The sequence below is a fragment of the Hemitrygon akajei genome, chromosome 9, assembly GCF_048418815.1.
Source record: "Hemitrygon akajei chromosome 9, sHemAka1.3, whole genome shotgun sequence".
NCBI classification, from domain to species: Eukaryota; Metazoa; Chordata; class Chondrichthyes; order Myliobatiformes; family Dasyatidae; genus Hemitrygon; species Hemitrygon akajei.
The window spans coordinates 139,106,845-139,133,082 of NC_133132.1; the positions used below are offsets into that span (position 1 = coordinate 139,106,845).

The following is a 26,238-nucleotide window of genomic DNA, read 5'->3' on the forward strand; positions in this document are numbered from 1 at the left end:
TGAATCGCTTGGGTTTTCATGAAAAAAATTAGCACGGCCAAAGAGGCAATCATAGAGAATGAGGGAATAAGGATATTCTGATAAGAGGATGAGGGAATAAGGATATCCTGATAAGAGGATGTAGGGCAAGTTTGTAAGAACCAATCCTTATATCTGAACTGATGAGCTTGAGCAGCATCTTAAATTCATTTATACACAGCAAACTGCTAATGCCCAGCAGTCTCTCCCAGGTAGATGACAAGAAAAGCAGCTCTGTGAGGCCAGCAACAGTCCCCATTTAAGTTCACAAAATGCACCAAAGGCAGGAGAGAGATCAGAGTTAACAGAGGATCACACGGACTAACTCAATAGAAATGAAATTCTGGAGAAACGTGTAGTGGCTGACTGGATTAGAGTCACCCATTTACACTTGCACCTCCAGTCAAAATTACCTCCAAATAAGTGTAAGAGATCTGGAACAAAGAACAAGAGGAACATGTCAATAATGAATGTTGTGGAACTCCGGACTTATTGAATGAAGTAAAGAAAATACCAATATTATCAAATAGATAGATTAGATAGGGTCCACCTAATAAAAATTTGCTCACTTCTTATTTCAGATTTCCAGTTTTTGCAATATTTTTATTTTGAGTGACGACTGACCCCTTAATCATCAGGCTCTTGAACCAATGGAAATAACTTCACTCACTCCCTGAACTGAACTGTTCCCACAACCTATGTACTTTTGAGGACCCATCTCATGTTCTCAATGTTTATTGCATATTTATTTCATTATTATTTCTTTTTTACTTTTCCCGTTGCATTGTTTGTTGTCTTTTGCACATTGGTTGTTTCTCCATCCTGTTGGGTGTGGTCTTCCATCCACTCTATTATGTTTCTCAGATCTACTGAGTGTGCCCGCAGTTAAGGGTTGTATATGGTGGCATGTATGTACTTTGATAATAAACTTGAACCTTGGTTGGGCCAAGCACCTGTATTATCATTATAATTTCTGTATCATTTCCTGTGTCACCACCACAAGCAATGACCTTTCCCCTTTGCATTTCCTGCTTGCTTTCCATTGACATACATTGGAATGTTGGGAGCACACTTCTGCATTAAACACATGATTCTGACATGAAAAGATTCCTCTAAAAGACTGTTAATTTACAAAAAATTATGGACAGCGTTTCAAAAATGAGGGTCGGAATAATCTTTCTCTTTTGGGATTTGTTCTTTCTTTACTCAGAATGTATGCAATAACCTGAAGCAGAGTGAAACAAGACTTACTTGTCAGCAGGCACCAGAGGAAGAAATTTCCATTGATCCTCCTCACAGTCAAAACACAGCCGGTTCATGATCTTATTTTTCTCTTCAGGTGGAATAAAATTTTCAATTATCAGATACCTGAGTAAGACATAGGCAGAGATGAGTGAAAAAACGATCAGAATTTTTGCCAGTTGTGGGCTCACAATACATGGCGATACAAAGCTCAGGACTACAGTATTGCACTAACTATGAGGTGAACTTGATGTATATGATAAAGAACAGTTCACTGTGGCAAAGGATAAATTATAAAATATTTCAGCAAAACTTGCAACGTGGGTTAAAAGTGAGTTTGAAGAATATACAGATGAACCGCAAAGAAAGAGAACCCCCCCCAAATCTGACTTTTGAGTGATCAGTATGGAAGTAGAGCAAGTCAACACAATTATTTTGTTGAACAGTTAAAAACATCAAATGGCTGAAGCAACAAAGAAATTGAACAGAGACTAGCAACTGTGAAAAAAGACATTCAATAGCATGGAAGAGTTTCTGTGCAGATATAAAATTAAACCAGTGGAAAGAAGTAAACGCATCAGTGTCTTAAGTGCTCAAGAGCTAGAGATGTGATAACTGGACCTTGAATCCTGAAGAAGAAGGCTTGAAGCATTTGAATTATGATGCTACAGACACAGATTGAAATTTAGTTGGGACAAGAAGAGTGAGGAGATCCTTGAGCTAGAAGAAAAGAAAGAAATATGACACACTGTGGAACACAACATTCAGGAGTCGGGGAAAAGGCGTGGGTGTTGTAAATATGAAGAAGAGGTGGAAGTAGTTCATCAGGAGGTGAGTCACATGCAGATCACAAAGTAAGTACTTACAAGTTTGCCTACTTAGTATCTTCAGTCATCTATTTGGACAGACCAAAGGTCTCCACAGGACTATCCAACCTTGCTAATACAATTCCAGGAATACGTTTGTCCCTATTACTTTACCTGGACATTTGCTCCATTTGTTAAGACCATTTTCTGCCAGACAGCTTCTTGAATTCATAAATTTGCTTTTTATTAAATGAGCCATGGAAATGCTTCATCTATTCTTGCAAGTTATTTGGTAGTAACTTTCTCAATTTATCCTACATGCCTATTGTTACTTTATGTCCCTCCAGATTTGCTTTCAGGTATCTCTTTCCAGATTTTAAAAGATGTTTTTCACACTTCAGATCTTTGCTGGTCTCTTGTATTTTGATATCCAGATTTGAACAAAGTATGTGACCAGCTATTAGACAAAACTACTAGCTCAAGTGCCACTTGATCAAAAGGCTATTTGCAAATCCCACCTGAGAACTAGATCATTGTCTGGTACTAATGAGGGAATAGGCTGGCTGGTGGCGTAGTGGCATCAGCACTGGACTTTGGAGCAAAGGCTCCCAGTTCGAATCCAGCCGGCTCCCTTGCACGCTTTCCATCTGTGCTGGGTTGAGCATTGACCTAGCAACTCAGCCTCGTAAAAACAAGAAAGCCTGCTAAAAAAAAGCCGTCACGACAGCATCCCGATGACTCCACTTGGAGTTAAGGGCTTTCTTCCCCTAATGAGGGAGTGCTCCATAGCTGCAAGAGCTGCTTTTGGATTAAGATGTTAACATAACTGAAGACATGATCACAGATGCACTTTCCTGCTGAGTATCTGAGTATTTCCAGCATTTTCTGCTTCAAGTATTTTATTTGCTTAAAAGTGCTTTAGAACATTAGATGCTTTCATCTGTATGTTTGACTGAGATTATGACTTGATTATTGTTCAAGATTCAATTCGCATTCATGCACGTTGCTGTATTGTGATGGGATCTGCCAGATATCAAATCAATCAGGACCACGGAATCTACTTTTACTTTTCTATTTCAACATATTCATCAATTTTTCTTTAGTCTGAAATCAGTTCTTTATACTCACCATTTGCTTCATGAGATTTATATTTTCCTTTCTGATTAATTTTGTATTTTCTTTTTGCCAGTTTCTTGTTCAGACCAAGCATCAAAATGGAGGAAGTGATTTTAATCATGGAATGATTTTCGGTGCCAGATGGAGTATCTCAGAAACTACTGATCTCCTGGGATTTTCACGCACAACAGTCTCTGGAGTTTACAGAGAATGGTGCGAAAAACAAAAAGGTCATTCAGTGAGCAGCAGTTCTGTGGGTGAAAATGCCTTGTTAGTGAGAGAGGTTAAAGGAGAATGGCCAGACTGGTTCTATCTGACAGGAGGGCACCAGTAACACAAATAACCATGTGTTACAACAGTGACATGCAGAAGAGCATCTCTAAATGCACAGCACATTGAAGCTGGAAGCAGGTGGGCGACAGCAGCACAGGAGGTACCTAATAAAGTGGTCATTGAGTGTAGTTTGTGAATTCCAGTCATTGATGTAAATTTTGGAACCATAGTAGTCACAGGATTGATCTCGAATTCTATACCCAACTACCTTCTGATAAAATTTTCCCACAAGTTCCAACAGCTTTTCTAATCTGGCTGATCCTTTAAGATGCTGCCAAGGTTTCTAGAGTACTGAGAATAACTGATCATCTTCTGTGCTTAAATGCGATGCTGTTTATTAACATATATTATTTTAAAATTATTCATGTTCACAAGCAATTTATTGCCCATTCCTAATTGGCCTCAGTAAGGTGATGGTAAGTTGCTTTACTGAATTGCTGGGCTGTTTCTGGTAAATGTATTCCAGAAACCATTTGGAGTGTTCAATGTTGTAAACCCAGGGATGATGAAGGAATATTTCCAAGTCAAGACTATAAGACTATAAGACATAGGAGCAGAGTTAGGCCATCTGGCCCATTGAGTCTGCTCCACCATTCAATCATGCCTAATCCTTTTTTTCTATCTCCTCCTCAACTCCAGCTTCTGGCCTTCTCCCTGTAACCTTTGATGCCATGTCCAATCAAGAATCGATCAATCTCTGCCTTACATATACCCAATGACCTGGCCTCCACAGCTGCATGTGGCAACAAATTCCACAAATTCACCACCCTTTGGCTAAAGAAATTTCTCCACACCTCTGTTTTGAAAGGACATCCCTCTGTCCTGAGGCTGTGCCCTCTTGTCCTAGACTCTCCCACCATGGGAAACATCCTTTCCATATCTACTCTGTCTAGGCCTTTCAACATTCGAAAGGTTTCAATGAGATCTTAACTTGGGCTCTTAACTTGGTAAGTAGCCTCATGTGTGGCACCTTGTCAAAGGCCTTCTGAAAGTCCAAATATACAGGTAGTCCCCAAATTACGGACGTCCGACATGGACAACTCGTACTTATGAACCGAGAAAGGAGAACGCCGTCCGCCATTTTAAGTCGTTGCCGTTGACACTGTGTTGAGTGTTTAACTTTGTATTTGGCTTAAATTTTTCTTAGTAAGATTTACCCCAACCCCGCCCGCACCCCCCCACCCCTCCCCCCCCCCCGTTCTGGTCGGCTGGTGGTGGCGCAGTGAGATCAGCACCAGGCTGGAGAATGGAGTTTCCCGAGTTCGATCCAGTGATAGACCGTTCCTGTGCCGGGTTGATGTCGATCTAGTGACTCCATACCATCTGTGCTGGGTTGATGTCGAGCTCGCAACTTTACCTTGTAAAAAAAACACTGCCACCTCCAGTTTAAATTCCCACGCGGACTATTGTGGAGGATCAAATACCCAAACCCAGCACAGCCCCCACTTGTCCCATTTAGCCTGGCTCAATGCGGTGGTCCTTAGGACCCAGCGGACCTCAGGAGCCGGCAAAGCTCGGGAGCCGCCGCCCACAGTGTTTCTGTTCCATTGATGGGAAGCAATCGCGATTGAAAATAAAGTGGAAATAATAAAGCGTTTGGAAAGAGGTGAAACACCATCGGTCATTGGAAAAGCGTTAGGCTACAGTCGGTCAACAATCGGAACAATTTTAAAGGATAACGGATAAAGTGAGAATAATGGAGCATTTGAAAGGCGCTGCCCCGATGAAAGCTACAATTATCACTAAGCAACGCAGTGGTTTAATTATTGGAATACATATGTTTCTTAAGTGTTTTATATGCATAGAAAGGTAAAATATATACTATATACTAAGACAAATGTTTGACTAACTGACGCTAAATAATACCGAATGTACTAGTTCTGACTTCCGTACAAATCCGACTTAAAGACGGACTCAAAAATGGAACTCGTACGTAATCCGGGGACTGCCTGTACAACATCCACTGCATCCCCTTTATCTATCCAACCTGTAATCTCCTCAAAGAATTCCAACAGGTTCATCAGACAGGATTTTCCCAGAAGGAAACCATTCTGACTTTGTCCTATCTTGTCCTGTGTCACCAAGTACTCCATAACCTCATCCTTAACAGTTGACTCCAACATCTTCCCAACTGCTGAGGTCAGGCTAACTGGTCTTTAATTTCCTTACTCATGCCTTCCTCCTTTCTTAAAGAGTGGACTAACAATCTGCACGATGCCAGAGTCCAATGATTTTGAAGGATCATTTCTAATGACACCACAATCTCTAACGCTACCTCTTTCAGAACCCTTCGGTGCAGTTCCTCTGGTCCGGGTGACTTATGTACCTTTAGGTCTTTCAGCTTTTTGAGCACCTTCTCTCTTGTGATAGTAACTGCACCCACTTCTCTTCCATCAAACGGTACCACTGAGCCTTGTGGTACCCCACTAGTCACTGCCTGCCAAAAGGGACCTTTTCAGAATGGCAGGCAGTGACTAGTGGGGTACCGCAAGGCTCAGTGCTGGGACCCCAGCTGTTTACAATATATGTTAATGATTTAGACGAGGGAATTAAATGCAGCATCTCCAAGTTTGCAGATGACACGAAGCTGGGCGGCGGCGTTAGCTGTGAGGAGGATGCAGGGTGACTTGGATAGGTTAGGTGAGTGGGCAAATTCATGGCAGATGCAATTTAATGTGGATAAATCTGAGGTTATCCACTTTGGTTGCAAGAACAGGAAAACAGATTATTATCTGAACGGTGGCCGATTAGGAAAAGGGGAGATACAACGAGACCTGGGTGTCATTGTACACCTGTCATTGAAGGTGGGCATACAGGTACAGCAGGCGGTAAAAAAGGCAAATGGTATGTTGGCATTCATAGCAAAAGGATTTGAGTACAGGAGCAGGGAGGTTCTACTGCAGTTGTACAAGGCCTTGGTGAGAACGCACCTAGAATATTGTGTGCAGTTTTGGTCCCCTAATCTGAGGAAAGACATTCTTGCCATAGAGGGAGTACAGAGAAGGTTCACCAGATTGATTCCTGGGATGGCAGGACTTTCATATGAAGAAAGACTGGATCGTCTAGGCTTATACTCACTGGAATTTAGAAGATTGAGGGGGGATCTTATTGAAACGTATAAAATTCTAAAGGGATTGGACAGGCTAGATGCAGGAAGATTGTTTCCGATGTTGGGGAAGTCCAGAATGAGGGGTCACAGTTTAAGGATAAAGGGGAAGCCTTTTAGGACCAAGATGAGGAAAAACTTCTTCACACAGAGAGTGGTGAATCTGTGGAATTCTCTGCCACAGGAAACAGTTGAGGCCGGTTCATTGGCTATATTTAAGAGGAAGTTAGATATGGCCCTTGTGGCTAAAGGGATCAGGGGGTATGGAGAGAAAGCAGGTACAGGGTTCTGAGTTGGATGATCAGCCATGATCATACTGAATGGCGGTGCAGGCTCAAAGGGCCAAATGGCCTACTCCTGCACCTATTTTCTATGTTTCTATGTTTCTATCACATACTACAACATCAGGCATACTGCTGGTGTCTTCCGCAGTGAAGACTGATGCAAAATACTCATTTAGTTCATTTGCCATCGCCTTGGCCCTGTTGTTATTTCTCCTGCCTCATTTTCTGGTGGTCCTACATCCACTCTCATTTCTCTTTTATTTTTAACATATTTGAAAAAACTTTCACTGTCCACTTTGATATTATTTGCTAGCTTACTATCATATTTCATCTTTTCCCTTCTTTTTTTAGTTGCTCTCTGTAGGTTTTTAAAAACTTCCGAACCTTCTATCTTCCCACTAATTTTTGCTTTGTTGTATGCCCTTTCTTTGCTTTTACAAAAGCTTTGACTTCCCTTGTCAGCCACGGTTTGTACTATTTTACCATTTGATTATTTCTTCATTTTTGGAATACATCTATCTTGCATCTTCTTGTTTTCCCCAGAAACACACACCATTGCTGCTCTGCTGACATCCCTGCCAGCAGCTCCTTCCAATTTACTTTGACCAACTCCTCTCTCTTACTCCACTGAAATACTGCTATATCAGACTTTACTTTCTCCCTGTCAGATTTCAAGTTGAACACAATCATATTGTGATCACTGGTTCCTAAGGATTTTTTTTTAACTTTAAGCTCCTTAATTGCCTTCAGTTCATTACATAACACCCAATCCATTACAGCTGATCCACTGTGGAAGTAGGCTCAATGACAAACTGCTCTAAAAAGCTCTCTCTTTGGCATTCAACAAACTCACTCTCTCAATCCATTACCAACCTGATTTTCACAATTGACCTGCATGTTAAAATCTCCCATGACTACCATAATATTACCCCTTAGAGTTGCCTTTTCTATTTCCTGTTGTAATCTGTGGTCCACCTCCCAGCCATTGTTGGGAGGCCTGCATATAACTGCCATCAATGTCCTTTTACCCTTGCAGTTTCTTAACTCAACCCACAAGGATTCAACATCTTCCGATCCTATGTCAAAGTTTTCTACTGATTTACACGCCCTTATATCCTCCCGCTTGGACTACTCCAACTCCCTGTATACTGGGATTAGTCAGTCATCCCTGTCCCACCTGCAACTGGTCCAGAATGCTACAACCAGGCTCCTAACAGGTGCCCAGAAGAGGGACCATATTACTTCTATCCTGGCCTCTCTCTACTGGCTACCAGTATGGTTGAGAATTGATTTTTAGGTTCTTCTGTCTGATTATAAAGCTCTAAATGGGCTGGCCCCCTCCTACATCGCAGACCTTCTAACCTCTTATTCTACTCCCAGGTCCCTCAGGTCAGCTGACTTGGGGCTCCAGGCTGTCCCGCGATCTAAACTTAAGCTCAGGGGTGACCGCGCATTTGCTACTGTAGCCCCTAGACTGTGGAACAGCATTCCCCTCCCTATCAGATCTGCCCCCTCCATCGACTCTTTTAAGTCCAGTCTCACAACTTCCCTTTATTCACTAGCGTTTGAATCTTCCTGATGTGGCTGATTTTTGGCTTGTGTCTAGGCTCGTGTGTTGTTTATTTTGTGCCTATAAGCTGAGTGCCTTGTTGTTGAAATCTGTGTTTCTTGTATTTGTGATTTTAGCTACCTGTTATGGTTTGTACAGCACTTTGGTCAACATGGGTTGTTTTTAAATGTGCTTGATAAATAAATTTCACTTGACTTGATGAAGTCAAGATGGTGTGTGACTTGAAGAATTTGGGAGTTTTTGCTGGTCTCATTGAAGAATAACTACAATGCATTTTGTAAATGAATCTAAATGTTTGAGGCACAGTGCATCAGAGATGGACAAAATTAATGTCAGGGGTGATTGGAGGAGTGCCAGTCAAGCAGGCTGCTTTCTAGTAGATGGTCTTGAGCTTCTTGAGAATTATTGGAGCTGCACTCATCCATCACACTCCTGGCATGTACTTCACAAATAGTGGAATGCTTTGTGCTATCAAGAGCTGAGTTTCTCATCATAGGATACCTGCCCTCTTATTGGCACAATACTTATATGGCTGGTTCAGTTGAGTTTCTGATGGGCAACAAATCCCATGATGCTGATGAAGGTGATGTTCAATTGGTCAGAGATGGTTAGGGTATCTTATGGAGATAGTCCATAAGACTATAAGACACAGGAGCAGAATTAGGCCATTCAGCCGATCGAGTCTGCTCCGCCATCCTATCATGGCTGATCCCGTATGCCACTCAGCACCATACACCTGTGACGCACCATCAATAACTCTCGGAGACGTGAGGCGAGATATAGGCTTTTATTGGCTGGAAGAAAGAACAAGCAGCAAATGACCACCACACTACATCCTGGAGACTGAGGCCGGGGCTGTGTTTCCAATCGCCTTTATACCGGGGTCTGTGGGAGGAGCCACAGGAGCAGTCAGCAGGGGGGGGCATGTCCAGACAGGTATATGTAGTTCGCCATAACCTCTGATGCCCTGATCAATCAGGAAACTAGCAATTTTTGCTTTAAATATACCTATGGTATTGGCCTCCACAGCTGTCTGTGGCAGACTCACTACTCTTTGACTAGAAAAATTCCCCCTTACCTCTGTTCTAAAGGATTGCCCCTCAATTTTGAGGCTGTGCCCTCTAGTTCTGGATAGACGCACCATAGGAAACATCCTCTCCACATCCACCTTATCTAGTCTTTTCAAAATTTGGTAGGTTTCAATGAGAAGCCCCTACCCCCAGCATTTTTCGAAACTCCAGTGAGTACAGGCCCAAAGCCGCTAAACGTTCCTCATACGTTAACACCTTCATTCCTGAAATTATCCTTGTGAACCTCCTCTGGACTCTCTCCAATGAAAACACATCCTTTCTGAGATATGGGGCCCAAAACTGCTGACAATATTCCATGTGTGGCTTGACTAGTGTCTTATAAAGCCTCAGTACTACGTCCTTGTTTTTATATTCTATTCCCCTTGAAATGAACGCTAACATTGCATTTGCCTTCTTTACCACAGACTAAATTAACCTTCTGGGAGTCTTGCACGAGGACCCTGAAGTCCCTTTGCACCTCTGATGTTTGAATTTTCTCCCCATTTAGATAATTTTCTGCACTTTTGGTCCTTTTACAAAATTGCATTATCAATTCACAACACTGTATTCCATCTGCCACTTTTTTGCCCATTCTTCCAATTTGTCTAAGTCGTCATTGTCTTGCATTTTTCAGGCTGTGAATGGAAATGAATTTCGTGCAATTGTCAGGCAATATCCCCGCTTCTGAACTTATGAAGCAAGGAAGTAATTGTTGAAACAGCCAAATGAAGATTTCAACTGAAGATAATTGGAAAAATAATTTTGATCTGTTGACAAAGAAGGAAGGAAGGGCATCTGTTGTATCTCCCGTGGTTGCATAGAAAGGTGTCACCATGCAGGAAGTGAGTGATATTGGAAAAGGAAAAGTGAATCATTGTGTCCTCTATGGAATGGTTCCTTTAGGAAGCTGAGAAGGGATAGGAGGGGGAGAGTTTGTGGTGTAGAAGGTTATGATTTAAAACTAAGGCAGTCAGTGTTAAAGCAAAATGAAGACAAGGAGGATCATGGTAATCTGTAAATAGTGGAACAAGCTCAGAATAAAACAAGCAGGCTTGAGTGCTTCAAAGCAACTGGTGGGGAATGAAGAAAATGGAGTCTCGAGCAAAAGCAACCTTTATCAGTAGGCTAAGGAACTACAACCAGGTATGTGAATCTGTCATGTACTAAGTGAAAAGCTGGAGATGTTTCTTATGTCAAAAGTTAAGATGGAAGGCAATTATGAAAATATGCAGAAATTGAATGAGGGAATGTTAGAAAGCAATGTTTGCGTTTGGGTATTTGATCCTCCACAATATTCCGCGTGGGAATTTAAACTGGAGGTGGCAGTGTTTTTCTTTTACGAGGTCGAGTTGCGAGCTCGACATCAACCCGGCACAAAATTAGTAATGGAGATATTGCACACTCGCAAAGCCCTACAAAAAGCTACAGATATATTGTTTGTAGACATAATTCAGACCTTGAAAGCAATCTTTGATGACAATTGTTTGAAATCATGGGCAGTTAAACATTTGGCACTTGCAGTCCTACTCTGGGAGTGATGACACTGCTACTTTCTCAGAACAATCGTGGTACTGAACCTCTGGAGCGTTTTTAGGCTTGGCCCTCAGAGACAGGCATCAGTGTAATTAGAGAGGTGAAATGATCCAGTTTAGGCTCTTAGGCACTGATTAGTTCTGGAGTTAAAAAGATCAAAAAGCTGCAATCTGTTCCATTTCAGAGAAAAACACATTTTACAAGCAATGAGGAAAACAATCAACCTTAAAAAGTGTTGAAGACAAATTTGAGAGTTCTGGTACAGATGTAATAATATACTGATGCCAAACATCTTGAGTTACCCACAGCTGCAGTGTACAGCAGAAGATGATCAAAAACAGATCGGCTACGATTGGGTTTGCAAGACTGGAAATTGGTTGGATAGAAGCATTTATTTTTCAAAGCTGATGCTCTGTACATTTTGCTGTTTGATTCATCTGATGTCAGTGGTGAAAGGTGTGGACAAGGATGTCCCAATTACAGCCGTAGAGATTGCCCAGGCAGCTCAAACAGATTTAATATTAAAGCTGGGCCAAAATGCACTTCATCCAGATGGACCAATTTAGAGGAATGTTCAAAAGCAGTTTGACAGCCATTCTGTAATCAGAGATTTGAATTATCATCTGGCCAATAATGTTTCAAATGGCGACATTGAGTGTTCATTCTAAATACTCTAGGAAAAGGATGGTAGATGAACTACACACTGAGCTCACTGGAATCATCAATACCAGTGCCATTGACATAGACATTTATGTATTGACTTATCATTGATAAAACCATTTGTAGAATCGTTACAGTTCCGAAGGAAGTCATTAGCTCTATCAAGTCTATAAAAGAGCAACTCAGCCTCTCCCAACAATCCTGCAAATTCTTTCCTTTCAAATGCTTACTCATCTCCCTTTGAAAGCTCCAGTGAAACCTGCCTCTACTGTTACCTAGCAACTGATTCCAGATTCTCTCTGCTCACTGCAGAATATTTTCTTTCGATTACTTTCAGTTCTGCCAATTTTCTTTTCTCGACATCCCCTAGTTGCTGACTTTCCACCAATGAGAACAGTTTCCACTCTGACTTCATAATTTTAAATACCTCTATTCAAGATTCCTAACACCCTCTTTTCCAAGGAGAACACCCCAGCTCCAGTTTATCCACGTAACTGAACTCCATCTCAACTGCAGCCTCTTAGCATCCTTCACACCTTTGCTAATCTCAGTACAGCTGCACAAGCTTATAAAACCTAGGATGCTTTTTTAACTACTTTCTTATCCAATCCTGCCACTTTTAATAAGCGATGCACAGATCTCCAGATCGCTTTTGTGTCCCCTTCATGAACTGTAGCTTTGAGTTTATATTGCATTTCCCACACATTTCAAATTTTTTCAGCAGTTAATTTAATCTATTACCACTCCATCCATTCCACCAGCCTCTGTACATCTCATTTAGGTCAGGTACCATCTTCTCCACAATTCATGGTGTCTCCTAGTTTTGTATCCTCTGCGTTGTATTGAAGGGCTTGTGTCCATGTGTAGAATTTACCAGCATGCTGACAATATTATCTTTATGATATCATTCTGACCATTGACAAGACTGACTCAATCATTCCAACAAATCTATGCTGATATTTGTCTAAAACGAAACTCTTAGTTCCTTGTACTCATCAATATGCATTCAAAATGGGTTGAAATCCGAACATAGGTACTAGAGATTGTACGCTGATAGATCTTTGGATTGTGATAAGTCCCTTTAAGAGCTGGTTGAAGACATGCCACCTGATGAGAAGATACAACCTATTAATAAGGAACATGAAGGCTGAAACCAACAATGTCAGTTTCAGCTTGGCATTACACAGGGTAACTTGATAAAGCATTTGTCTGAACCTCTAACGGGAGTCTCGTGCTTTATGTGACCCGCAGTGCTGCAAAACACTGTGCTGCAAGTTCTAGGTTATTATTTCCAAATGTGCTGAACTTACTTGAGTTTAAGGTCCCGCGTGAGCTCATTCTGCGCATGTTCCAGGTTCTGTCGCTTCTTCACATGTTCATTCTGTAGATCTTGGATCTCAGCTTTCACAGACTCAAACTTTGCCAACAGCTGTGGTGGGATAAAAAAGAACAAAAGGTGGAAGAGATGGGAATCATTTTCATCAGTATTAAAAGCAAATTTTGTGACCTTTTGACTGGATCTTCAAATGCAAACTTAGTGACTAGAACTGTGGGAAGTACACTGAAATTTAAAATACATAGTTTAATCTTTGTACAAGGAAAAGGTACATAATAATAAACCTTATTTCATTTTACTACAAAATTCAATTACCGTTGACAAATTGATAAATATTAAAGTAAATATTCTTCATTTTTCACTTCGAGCTTGTTCTACAATGGAGAGGAACAGTTCTATGATTTGCACTGACAGATAAAGGCAGATCATCTGATCCAATGCTTTCAACAGGAAAATTCATTTATGAAACTAAAAAAATGCCATGAGCACAGACCCAGATGACTGGGCTAGATTATCCCCATGTTAGCAACAGACTGTGATGCTGCTGATATGATCAATCAAATGAACTACTAAGGTTAGGAGCATCTGTTCCTTTGTGAGCCAGTTAACTACTGCAGTAAGAAATACCAAAATCAGTCAGTGAGAAAGAATGTCTCACTTGAGTATGACAAAACACTTCTTATGTACTTTTATGACATTTCTCCTCTCAAGAATTCCTATCAAAGTTACTGTATTATGAACCTAATTAAATAGATTTGTAAGATAATTTGTATCTCATGGTGTTGGGATATTTATCTGACAATCTGTTCTCTGAAGAAATATCTGCCTGATGAGAGGAGGTTGTTTTCCAATAATAAAATATGATGAGGATTCTTTTACATCATTATATAATGAACAGTTGGCTGCTGCACCAATGATAGATGGCCAACAGTTAGTTGGTAAATGACAAAAAGATAGCATGAATCTCACAAATGGCAAATGCAGTTTTAATAAAATGGTTGTTAAGTCTTCAATGTGAAACATTAACTCTGTTTCTCTCTTCAGCTGTTGCCTGGCTTGTATAGAATTTCCAGCATTTTATGATTTAATTAACAAAACTGATTGTAGCTGATTCGCAGACAAATGGACTTTTGGAAAACTTAACAGGGCTTATTAGAAGATTTTTTTCACAGCCTCATTCCCTAAACAATGGCAACAATCTGTATCAATCAAACCCATAAACGTGCTGGGTAAGCTGTTGATAGCTGACTCCCTGGGTCAGGGGAGGGAAAGAACTTCAGTCTTTCTTAAGATAATTCTTATCAATATGTATTCTTACACATGTCCACACATGAGTATATCAATCATGGCATTTACATTTAACTTTGATATCATTATTCCTCAACCAGCTTCAGGACCAATGCAGGTACATTTACACAAATATATTTTGATTCTTACATTTTCTCTCATTGCTCTTCACTGGATTTTTATTACTACTGAGAAATGTGTAAACATCTCCCATCCCTACCTGTGCCATCCCAAGCTAGGCTCTTGTTTGCAGGATTGGAATCTTGGAGAAAATTATTGGACTTGTTGAGCTTTTCAGCTTTCCTTTGCATTGAGAAAAGAAGCAGAAACTCAACAGTTTTGGAGGCCTAAAATGTAAAGCTGGATTTTTACATAAGAACGTAAGAGAGGAACAGGCACGCGCCACTTGGCTCTTCAAACCTGCTCCACCATTCAGAGTTGATCTCCTACTTCAGTACTATTTTCCTTCACTTTGATTCTCTGAGTTATATCAATCTCTGCTTTGAATGAACTTATTGAGTGAACTTTCACAGCCTTCCAGTTAGGGTCATCTAAAAACTCACCATTCTCTGTGTGAAGAAATCTCTCCACATCTAGGCCCTAAGTGACCTATATTTTATTAGAAGATGTTGACAACAGTTTTTAGACTCCTCAGACAGAAAAAAACACTTTCCCTGCCTTCTGCTTCTCAAGTCCTGGATTTTTTTTTCTAATTTTCAATGAGATCTTCTTTTCTTCCAACAGTGCAAGCCTACTCTACTCAATCTCTCCACATGTCTGATTTGCTATCCATGGAACTAAGTTTTGTTTCACACTCTCCAAGGCAAATAATTTGAGGAAAAGTACCTTAGCAAGGTGCTATATATAGTAGTTGTAAAGTTTCAAATCCTTTCATAAAAAAAGGCCAACATATATTTCCCTTCTAACTGCTTGCTGCAGCTGTACGTTGTGTACAAAAAGCCCCTTCTTCCATCCCACTGCTTTACTGTTGCAGAACCAACAACCCCAAATCCTTCACTGACGTCTCCTGGACAGTACATTCAAAGTGAAAGATATTCAAACATGGCAAGATCTGAAGGTGCTCGTCAAATGAGATGGTATGTTCAGACACTTGAAAGTGCTTATGTTGAGGCACAGTTTATAGTGGGTACATGTACACACAGGAACTTCAGAAATAGGGGCAGGGTTTTTATTATTCTGGGTCTGGGAGCTCTCTTTCAAAGCCAGCATTCATTACTCATCCTTAATTGTCCTTGAGAAGGTGGGGCTGGATTACCTTTCAAACAAAAGTACTCTCATAGCTCCATTGGGTAGACAGTTCCAAGATATTGAGCCAATGAGAAGAAAGACCTGCCTATGTCAGGATGGTGCGTGAGTTAAAGGGGAACTTGCAAACCATGAAGTCCCACGTGCCCGAAGCATTTGGTCTTGGCAGTAGAGATCATGTTTAGGATTTAAGTAACTAAAATAATTAACAGCAGTGCATTTTGCAGATGATACATGCTGTGGCTCCTGTGCACCAAAGGTGAAGAGAATAAAATTTAGGCAAGTGAATAGGATACGCTTCTAGTGAAACCGTTTTCTCCTGCCTGGTATCAGGGTTGTTGGGAATCAGCATTACACTCATCTAAACAAATGGAGGACATTCCTGACTCGTCCCTTGAATATAGCAGGAAGGCTTGGGGTATCAGAAGACCAGTCACATGCCACAGGATGCCAACTTCAGACATGTCTTTTGCCCTTATAACCACACCACTCAAATGGTTATTAGCCCTCAACCATCAGGCTCTTGAACCAAAGGGGGTAACTTCACAGAACTTCACTTGTCCCATCACTGAAATGTTCCCACAACCGATGGACTCACTTTCAAGGACTCTTCATCTCATGTTCTCAATATTTATTGCTTGCCGGCTTGTTTGTTTGTTTGTTTGTTTGTTTGTTTGTTTATTTATTTATTTATTCATTCATTCTTTATGTACTTGCACAGTTTGTTGTCTTTCACACACTGGTTGAATAGCCCGTTGGTGCTATCCTTCATTGATTCTATTATGGTTATTATTCTATCATGAATTTATTGAGTATGCTCACAAGAAAATGAATTTCAGGGGTGTATACGATTACATATATGTACTTTGATAATGAATTTACTTTGAACTTTGACCACAATATTTACGTGCTGGCCAATTTCCATTTCTGCTCGATGGTAATCCCAGTGATGTTAATATGAAGGGCTGAAGGTTAGACTCTCTTGTTGTAAATGATAATTTCTTGGCACTTCTGTCACACCAGTACCTCTAGCCATTTATCAGCCCACTGCTGTGTAAGTCACTCAGGTGGAGGCATGAACTTCTTTTCATGCGAGTCATGAATGGAATTGGGCATTTGTTCAATCATTAGCTAACGTCCCTGCTTCTGACTTCATGATTGGGGCGGTCATAGAGGCTAATACACGGGGGATATTTAAGACACTCTTAGCTAAGCACATGGATTTAAGAAAAATGAAGAGCTGTATGACGGAAGGGCTAGATTATTCGTGGCAATACACACATGGTAATACAGTCCTGATGAAATGTCTCGGCCCGAAATGTCGACTGTTTACTCTTTTCTATGGATGCCGTCTGGCCTGATGAGTTGCTCCAGCATTTTGTGTGTGTTGCTTGGATTTCCAGCATCTGCAGATTTTCTCTCATTTGAGATTAATCGTGGAGTAGGTTAAAAGGTTGGCACAGCATCATGGGCCGGAGGGCATTTACAGTGCTGCAATGATCTATGTTCTATGATGAAAGGAAGGACATTGACGAAGCAGCTGAAGATGGTTGGGTCTGGATTATTACCATGAGGATCTCTGGCCTGCAGATGGATTTTTTTTTTCTCAACAACCAGTAACATTTTCCTTTTTGAGAGTTGATAGGGCAATTACTGCAGAGCTTTCCACTTAATAGTCATCCCCTCCCTTTAATCATGACCTCTTGATGACACATTCAATCAATTGCTGTCTTAATGTCAAAGGCAAACATCTTCATTCCTGAAGTTCAGCTCTTTGGTCTCTGTTTCAACCAAGGCTGCGATAAGGTTTGGAGTTGAGTGATGCTGGCAAAACCCAAACTGAGCAACAATGAATAGGGTATTAGCAACTGAGTCCCACTTGGTAGCATGTCAGCGTTGCTCTCCAATGATTTTCTGCTGATTGACAGTTCACTAACTGGGAAATTACTAAATAGATAGAACTTGGCCTGTCAAAGATCCCAGACACACCAGACTTCTCCCCTTTTCCATCAGGTAGAAGATACAAAAACCTGAAAGCACATACTACCAGGCTCAAGGGAAGCTTCTGCCTAGCTGATATAAGACTATTGAATAGTTCCCTCGTATAGACTCTTGACCTCACAATATATCTCATCATGATCCTGTGCTCTATTATTTACCTGCACTGTACTTTCTTTGTAGCTTAAAGTTTTGTAGCTTAATGATCTGGAACCATTGGTCTTTATTCTTTGGAGCGTAGAAGGTTGGGGGGGGACTTGATAGAGGTATTTAAAATTATGAGGGGGATAGATAGAGTTGACGTGGATAGGCTTTTTCCACTGAGAGTAGGGAAGATTCAAACAAAAGGACATGAGTTGAGAGTTAAGGGGCAAAAGTTTAGGGTTAACACTAGGGGGAACTTCTTTACTCAGAGAATGGTAGCTGTGTGGAATGAGCTTCCAGTAGAAGTGGTAGAGGCAGGTTCGATATTGTCATTTAAAGTAAAATTGGATAGGTATATGGACAGGAAAGAAATGGAGGGTTATGGGCTGAGTGCGGGCCAGTGGGACTAGGTGACAGTAAGCGTTCAGCGCAGACTAGAAGGGCCGAGATGGCCTGTTTTTCCTGCTGTAATTGTTATATGGTTATATAGTACTGCAACTGAGATGGCTGTGGTTTTAAGAGGACAATACCTCATGGGAATGACACAGGCCTTTTTCTGTATCTCAGCCATGCCTTGAATCAAATTGCTCGAAGACCAACTCTGTAACTGGGGCTCTCAGGAAGAGGATGAGATAAACCATCTGGTGGAACACGTTTACAAATTCTTTAGGCTTGACTTTAGCATTCAAATAATGAGCATTGGGATGTCTATGGTGCCTTCATCTCTCATTAGTTGTTTAATTTTCCATCACCATTTAGGACAAGATGTGACAGAACAAAGCATTGACTTGGCCCATTTTTGTTAACCTCCTTTGAACTCTCGCCAGTTTCAAGACATCCTTTCGAAGATAAGGGGCCCAAAACTGCTCACAATACTCCAAGTGAAGCCTCACATGTGCTTCATCAAATCTCAACTTTACATCCTTGCTTTTTGATTCTCGTCCTTTTAAAATGAATGCTAACATTGCATTTGCCTTCCTCACTACCAACTCAACCTGCAAATTAACCTTTAGGGAATCCTGCACAAGCCAAGTCCCTTTGCACCTCAGTTTTTTGTATTTTCTCTCCATTTAGAAAATAGTCAATTCTTTCATTTCTTCAACCAAAGTGCATGACCATACACTTCCTGACACTGTATTCCATCTACCATTTCTTAGCCTATTCTCCTGAGTCCTTTGCAGCCTCTCTATTTCCTCAGAACAACCCGTCCCTTCAACTATCTTCATATCATCTGTAAACTTTGCAACAAAGCTATCAATTCCATCATCCAAATCATTGACATATAACCTAAAAAGAATCGGTCCCAACATAGACCCTTGTAGAAGCCAACCTGAAAAGGCTCCCTTTACTCTCACTCTTTGCCTCCTGCCAATCAGCCACTGCTTTATCCATACTAGAATCTTTTCTGTGATGCCATGGGCTCATAGCTTGTTAAGCTTGTGGCACCTTGTCAAAGGCCTTCTGAAAATCCAAGTACCCAACATCACCCAATTCTTCCTTGTCTATCCTGCCTGTTATTTCTTCTCAGAATACCAACTTATTTGTTTGGCAAGATTTTCCCTTGAAGAAACCATGCTGACTATGGTCTATTTTATCATATGCCTCCAAGTACCCTGAGATCTCATCATTAATAACTGACTCTAACATCTGTGGTCAGACTACCCTGCCTATAGATTTCTTTCCTCTGCGTCTCTCCCTTCTTGAAGAGCAGAGTGACATTTGCAATGTTTCAGTCTTCTGGAACCATTCCGGAATCTATTGATTCTTGAAAGATCATTACTAATGCCTCCACAATCTCTTCAACCACCTCCTTCAGAACCCTGGGGTGTACACCATATGGTCCAGGTGACTTATCTATCTTCAGATCTTTCAGTTTCCCAAGAACCTTCTCCCTAGTACAGGTAACTTCACACACTTCATGACTGTGGACACTTGGAACTTTCACTATACTGCTAGTGTCTTCCACAGTGAAGACTTACGCAAAATACTTATTCAATTTGTACTCCATTTTGTTAGCGCTGATTGCTACCTCTCCAGCACCGTTTTCCAGGTGGTCCGATATCTATTCTCACCTCTCTTTACACGTTATGTATCTGAAGAAACTTTTGGTATCTTTTTTAATATTATCGGCCAGCTTACCTTTGTGTTCCATTCTTTAATTCTCGTTATTTTTTTAGTTGCCTTCTGTTGGTTTTTAAAAGCTTTTCAATCATCCAACTTCTTACTAATTTTTGCTCTATTTTATGGCCCTTCTTTTACATTGGCTTTGACTTCTCTTGTTAGCCACTGTTGTGTCATTTTTTCTTTAGATTACTTCTTCCTCTTTGGGATGCTTATATTCTGTGCCTTCTGAATTGCTTCAGAAATTCCAGCCATTGCTGCTCTGCTGTCATCCCTGCCCGTGTTCGTTTCCAATCAATTCTGGCCAACTCCTAGCTCAAGCCTCTGTAATTCCCTTTATCCAATGTAATACCGATACATCTGACTTTAGCTTCTCTTTCACAAGTTTCAGGGTGAATTTGATCATATTATGATCACTTTCCCCTTTGTGTTCTTTTACATTAAGGTCTCTTATCAATTCTGGTTCATTGCATAACACTCAGTCCAGAATAGCTGATTCTCCTAGTAGGCTCAACCATGAGCTGCTCTAACGACCATCTCGTAGGCGTTCTAGAAATTCTCCCTCCTGGAATCCAGCACCAACCTGTCTTTCTCAATCTACCTGCATATTGAAGTCCCCCCTGACTATTGCAACATTGTCCATTTAGCATGAATTTTCTATCTCCTTTTGTAATTTGCAGGTCACATCCTTACTGTTGTTTGGGGGTCTGTATACAACTCCCATCAGGGTCCTTTTACCTTGCAGTTCCTTAGCTCCATCCACCTTCCAATCCCATGTCACCCCTTTCTTTTCTTTTTACAATATTTTTATTCAGAAGAAAAAACAAGATTTACAGAGTGCAACACATAGATACATCTCAACATAAATTGTGTACATTCATATATTGTAATAAAATTGATCAAAATATTATAGCATATCACATAAAGGTATACCATTCTGTAATCAAAAATTTAAAGATAAGTCATATATCATAAAAGAAATTTTTTATATTAAAAAAGTCAACCCCCTACCAACTGCCAAAGAAAAAAGCTGATGGATGATAATGGATAATTAGAAAAAAAAACATATTCACTTAAGAAGAGAAGATAGAAATATACATAAAAGTCTATGCACTGTTAAACTTTATAAATTGGACAAGTAATTTAGGAAAGGTCCCCAGACATCAGAAAAAGATTGTTTCGAATTTAAGACTGAGCAGCAGATCTTCTCGAAATTTAAATAAGACATAAGATCACGTAGCCATTGAAGATGTGTAGGAGGGGTAGACTCCTTCCATTTAAGCAAGATTGTTCTCCTTGCTAAAAGAGAGGTAAAAACTAAAACCTGTAGGTTAGGAGTATTTAAAGTTATATCTTCATCTGCAATAATACCAAACAAGGCAGTAAGGGGATTTGGGTCAAATTGGACCCTAAAAAGTTGTGAGAAGGTATGGAATACTTCCCTCCAAAACTTTTCAGTTTTAGGGCAAAACCAAAACATATGAATTAAAGAGGCATTAGCAGAGTTGCATTTATTACAAAGTGGAGAAACGTTTGGATAAAAACTGGACAGCTTCTGTTTAGAAATGTAAGCTCCATGAACCACTTTAAATTGTAGAAGAGAATGATAAACACAGGAAGATGATTTATTAACCCGTTTAAGAATTTTATTCCATCTTTCATCAGAAATCTGACAATTTAGGTCATCCTCCCAAGTTTTTTTTATTTTATCTAAAAAGTCTTGTCTAGAATCAATCAACAACAGATAACATAATTGTTAAGCAAACTTTAAGGATCTGGTCTCAATTTAGAAAATTTTTTGGTTTAGCGAATTTTTCGTTATCATCTCCCATTCTCCTTAATTATTTTTTTATCCCTTCCATGACTGACAAAGTCTTTAAGGATTGGGATGAACTAGGTATTAAGTGTTTTTGGGACCTGTTTATCTCAGGATCTCTTGCTTCATTTGACCAATTGTCAACTAAACTCTGAACATCCTCTACATAGCACCATCCAGAGACAGAGAAGCAGTTTCAGCGACACGTTACTATCGATACAATGCTCCTCAGACAGGATGAAGAGGTCAATACTCCCCAATGCCATTAGGCTTTACAATTCTACCGCCAGGACTTAAGAACTTTTTAAAAGCTATTATTAATGCTTTTTGAGATAGTGATTTAGATGCATATCATATTTTTTACTGAGTTAAGTATTGTATGTAATTAGTTTTGCTACAACAAGTGTATGGGACATTGGAAAAAAAGTTGAATTTCCCCATGGGGATGAATAAAGTATCTATCTATCTATCTATCTATCTATCTATCTATCTATCTATCTATCTATCTATCTATCTATCTATCTATCTATCTATCTATCTATCTAAATTTGCACTGCCAAAAACACATTTTTACAGATACTTTCAAATTAGAGATTTCTTACATTTCCAATTAACTACTTTTCCTATAGGTCCTGATAAAAATTTACTGGACAATCTTTTAAATTTAAAACCTTTTGTTAATGGTTCTATTACCCTTTCCCCTTTCTAATGATTTGATTTCATTTTTTACCAACAGAGCAACACCACCTGCTCTGCCTTCCTGCGTATCCTTTCAGTACAATGTGTATCATTGGACATTAAGCTCCCAGCTATAATTTTCTTTCAGCCATGATTCAGTGATGCCTACAACATCATACCTGCCAATCTGCAAGTTCATCTACCCTGTCCCATAAACTGTGCACATTCATATACAACACCTTCAGTAAACTGTACCTCATGTTTCTGAAACCTGACCTCAAACACCTCAGAGCGATAGAGCAGTAGCTGCCTCCACACCCTATGTGAAAAAATTAAATTCTGCACCAGAGAGGTTTTCCGATAGTTTAACACAGTAAAGTGCACCAGACTTGAACACTTTGATCAAACATTTTGTGATGAGTTTGAACCATATCTCCAATGTTAGTTTGCTAACCCACTCACTCACTATAATTAAACAGGGAGACAGTAATGGAACGTTTTCACATTCTAACAAAGGAGCACCATACCTTGGACATATTTTCAGGTTTGTAAATTAAATTGAACATGATGACAATAACTGCCTGAATTTAGCAAAACTGATCATGAATACTGATTGTATTTACTATCATTTTCATAGTGAAATTCAGTCTATCGTCTCAGTCTTGGAATGAATACTACATTTAAATATCCTGCAAATTTCCAATTCTCCTGACCAATAGGAAGTGATGAATTGAAGCTCTTGACTGATCTTCAGAGATTATATTAATGAGTAGAAATGTCTTTCATGGAAGTGGCAGTCAAATTAAAAGTGAAGATCCAGTATTTGGCTGTCAGTACATAATGAGCACCAGTAAAATGTTTGTGTTAAATACATTTTGTCCTTTAGTTGGTCTCATGTCTAACTTTAGGTGTTGTCATATCATGAAAACGGACTCTTTCGCCAAGTCTATTTATTTATTTATTGAGAGGCAGCTCGAAACAGGCCCTTCTGGCCCTTCGAGCCATGCTGCCCAGCAATCCCCCAGTTTAATCCTAGCCTAATCACTGGACAATTTAATCCTAGTCAATTTACAATTGGATAAATTTACACAGGACAATTTACAATAACCAATTAACCTGCCAACTGGTACGTCTTTGGACTGTGGGAGGAAACTGGAGCAGCCAGGGGAAATGCATGTGGTCACTGGGAGAACAAACAAGCTTCTGACAGGCAGCGGCGGGAACTGAGCTCGAGTCGCTGGTACCGTAAAGCATTGTGCTAACCACTACACTACCATGCCAGTGGAGTCACTGAAGAAGAGACAAATTTCTGTTAATTTCAAAATGCCGACTGCCTGATATATTAGTAAACAACTGAGGGAACCTACCAAATGATGGATATATTAAGTTACCTCATAAAACCTGACAAAGGAAAACAGTAAAATCAGTTTAAGACCCATTTTCAAAATGCCTTTACCATTCTCCTTTGTGAGTTTCTTAATGAGATTGCAGAAAAGTGACATGTAACTTTTCAAATTATTTCCACAATTGTCCAAGCCTTCAGAATTGACTCTACCCTGGGGGAGGTTCTGAACAGTTCAGCCTGAAACCGAAACATTATTTATTGCACATCTGTGCATGCATACTTCCAGTGCTAAGTAAAACACTCGACCTGAAGCAGATACTCCAGCTCATATGTCAAATCATACATACTTCAACTCAACTTCCATGGGCAGATCCTGCTCTCGAGGTGCCCTGTTTATATGCTCTGGCTGTCCTCACTGCCCAAAACAATCTGCCTTTGCCTTTCAGTTCCATTTGTGCCTAACATGAGTGAATATTACCAAACACGAGGAAATCTGCAGATGCTGGAAATTCAAACAACACACACAAAATGCTGGTGGAACACAGCGGGCCAGGCAGCATCTATAAGGAGAAGCACTGTCGACGTTTCGGGCTGAGACCCTTCATCAGGTCTCGGCCCAAAACATCGACAGTGCTTCTCCTTATAGATGCTGCCTGGCCCGCTGTGTTCCACCAGCATTTTGTGTGTATTGTTTGAATATTACCAATTCACTTTTAATACATTTTCCATTTGTTAGTGAGAGGCTGATTATTAAATATTTACAGTTTTATATTAATGTTATGCAATGAGGGAGACTTATAATTTTCAACCACAAAAAAACCCAAAAGTGTTTCATTTAAAAAAGGAAGTGGAAAAAGTAAAGAATTAAATTGATTCTTACTTTTTTTCTCACCTTTTTCAGCTTTTTGGTTTTCATTTCTACTTCTTGCTGAAGTGAAGTGTATGTTTCTCTCAGTTCTAATGTCTCTTCATCCTGCAGCATCATCTGCTGTTGTATTTCACGTTCCCTCCGTTTCTGTTTAAAGGAAATAGCTTTTGTATTTTGGTGTCAAATGTCATTCTTCAATGAGATTTTCAAACATATTCACAATACTGTGGTTTTACAAAAATACAATTATAAGTTTTTTTCCTTCAGTCTTTCTCAGACCCATTTGAACTAACAATGGGGAAAGCTGAAACATATTTGTGACAAACTCAGTATGTGGGTCAGCTTTGGTAAGGGAAGGGGCATATCACCAAAGTACCCAATGAAGCTTCCAGAACTGTGCAGCATTGTTCAAATCTTAATACCAAAGTCAAAGTAAACTTGCTTTCAAATTACGCATATATTTCCATATACAAACTTGAGATTAATGTCTTGCAGCATTTACAGGAAAATAAAATACAATAGAATTTATGAAAAAGCTATACATAAGCAAAAATGGACAAACAAGCAATATGCACTACCTCTCATCCAATACTGGCATGGATAGAGGAATGGCTGACAGACTGGAGGCAGCGAGTGGGAATAAAAGGGGCCTTTTCTGGTTGGCTGCTGGTGACTAGTGGCGTTCCTCAGGGGTCAGTACTGGGACCGCTACTTTTCACATTCTTTGTCAATGATTTGGATTATGGGTTTGATGGCTTTGTGGCAAAGTTTGCAGATGATATGAAGATAGGTGGAAGGGTAGGTAGTGGTGAGAAAGCAATGGAAAATGGGTAAAAAGTGGAAGATGGAATACAGTGTGGGAAATGTATGATAATGCATTTTGATAAAAGGAACAATAGTGCAGACTATTATCTAAATAGGGAGAATGTTTAAACATCAGAGGTGCAGAGAGACTTGGGAGTCCTCATGCAAGACTCCCAGAAGGTTAATTTACAGATTGAATCTGTGGTAAAGAAGGCAAATGAAATGTTGGCACTCATTTCAAGGGGAATAGAATATAAAAGCAAGGAGATAATGCTGAGCCTTTATGAGACACTAGTCAGGCTGCACTTGGAGGATTGACAATTTTCTCCCCCCATATCTCAGAAAGGATGTGTTGTCATTGGAGAGATTCCAGAGGATTTCGGGAATGAAGAGGTTAATGTACAAGGAGTGTTTGGCAGCTTTGTGCCTGTACTCACTGGAATTTATAAGGGGTGGTGGGGGGGAAGGGGGATCTCATTGAAATCTACCGAATACTGAAAGGACTAGATAAGGTGGATGTGGAGAGGATGTTCCCTATGGTGGGGTATCCAGAACTAGAGGGCACAGCCTCAAAATTGAGCAGTGACCTCTTAGAGCAGAGTTAAGGAGGAATTTTTTTAACCAGAGAGTAGTAAAGCTGTGGAATGCTCTGCCACAGACTGTGGTGAGGGCCATGTCTGTGGGCATATTTAAGGAAGAAGTTGATAGTTTCCTGATCGGTTAGGGCAACAAATTACATGATGAGAAGGCAGGTGTATGGGGTTGAGTGGGATCCAGGATCAGCCATGATGGAATGGCGGAGCAGACTTGATGGCCTGAGTGGACTAATTCTTCTCC

At 40.2% G+C, this 26,238-nt stretch overlaps 1 protein-coding gene across 3 annotated transcripts in view; it reads right to left on the reverse strand.

The window, feature by feature from the left end:
* kif3ca (kinesin family member 3Ca) overlaps positions 1 to 26,238 on the reverse strand; it is a 175,473-nt gene that overhangs the window by 16,050 nt on the left and 133,185 nt on the right. For 2 of the 3 annotated variants that reach the window (XM_073057110.1, XM_073057109.1), the window contains exons 5-7: positions 24,610 to 24,744; positions 13,049 to 13,167; positions 1,270 to 1,386 (exon numbers count right to left, since the gene is read on the reverse strand). In XM_073057110.1, the coding sequence (XP_072913211.1) occupies positions 1,270 to 1,386; positions 13,049 to 13,167; positions 24,610 to 24,744 (371 nt within the window). The remainder of the gene's footprint in view (positions 1 to 1,269; positions 1,387 to 13,048; positions 13,168 to 24,609; positions 24,745 to 26,238) is intronic. The other variant, XM_073057112.1, reaches the window with a different exon arrangement.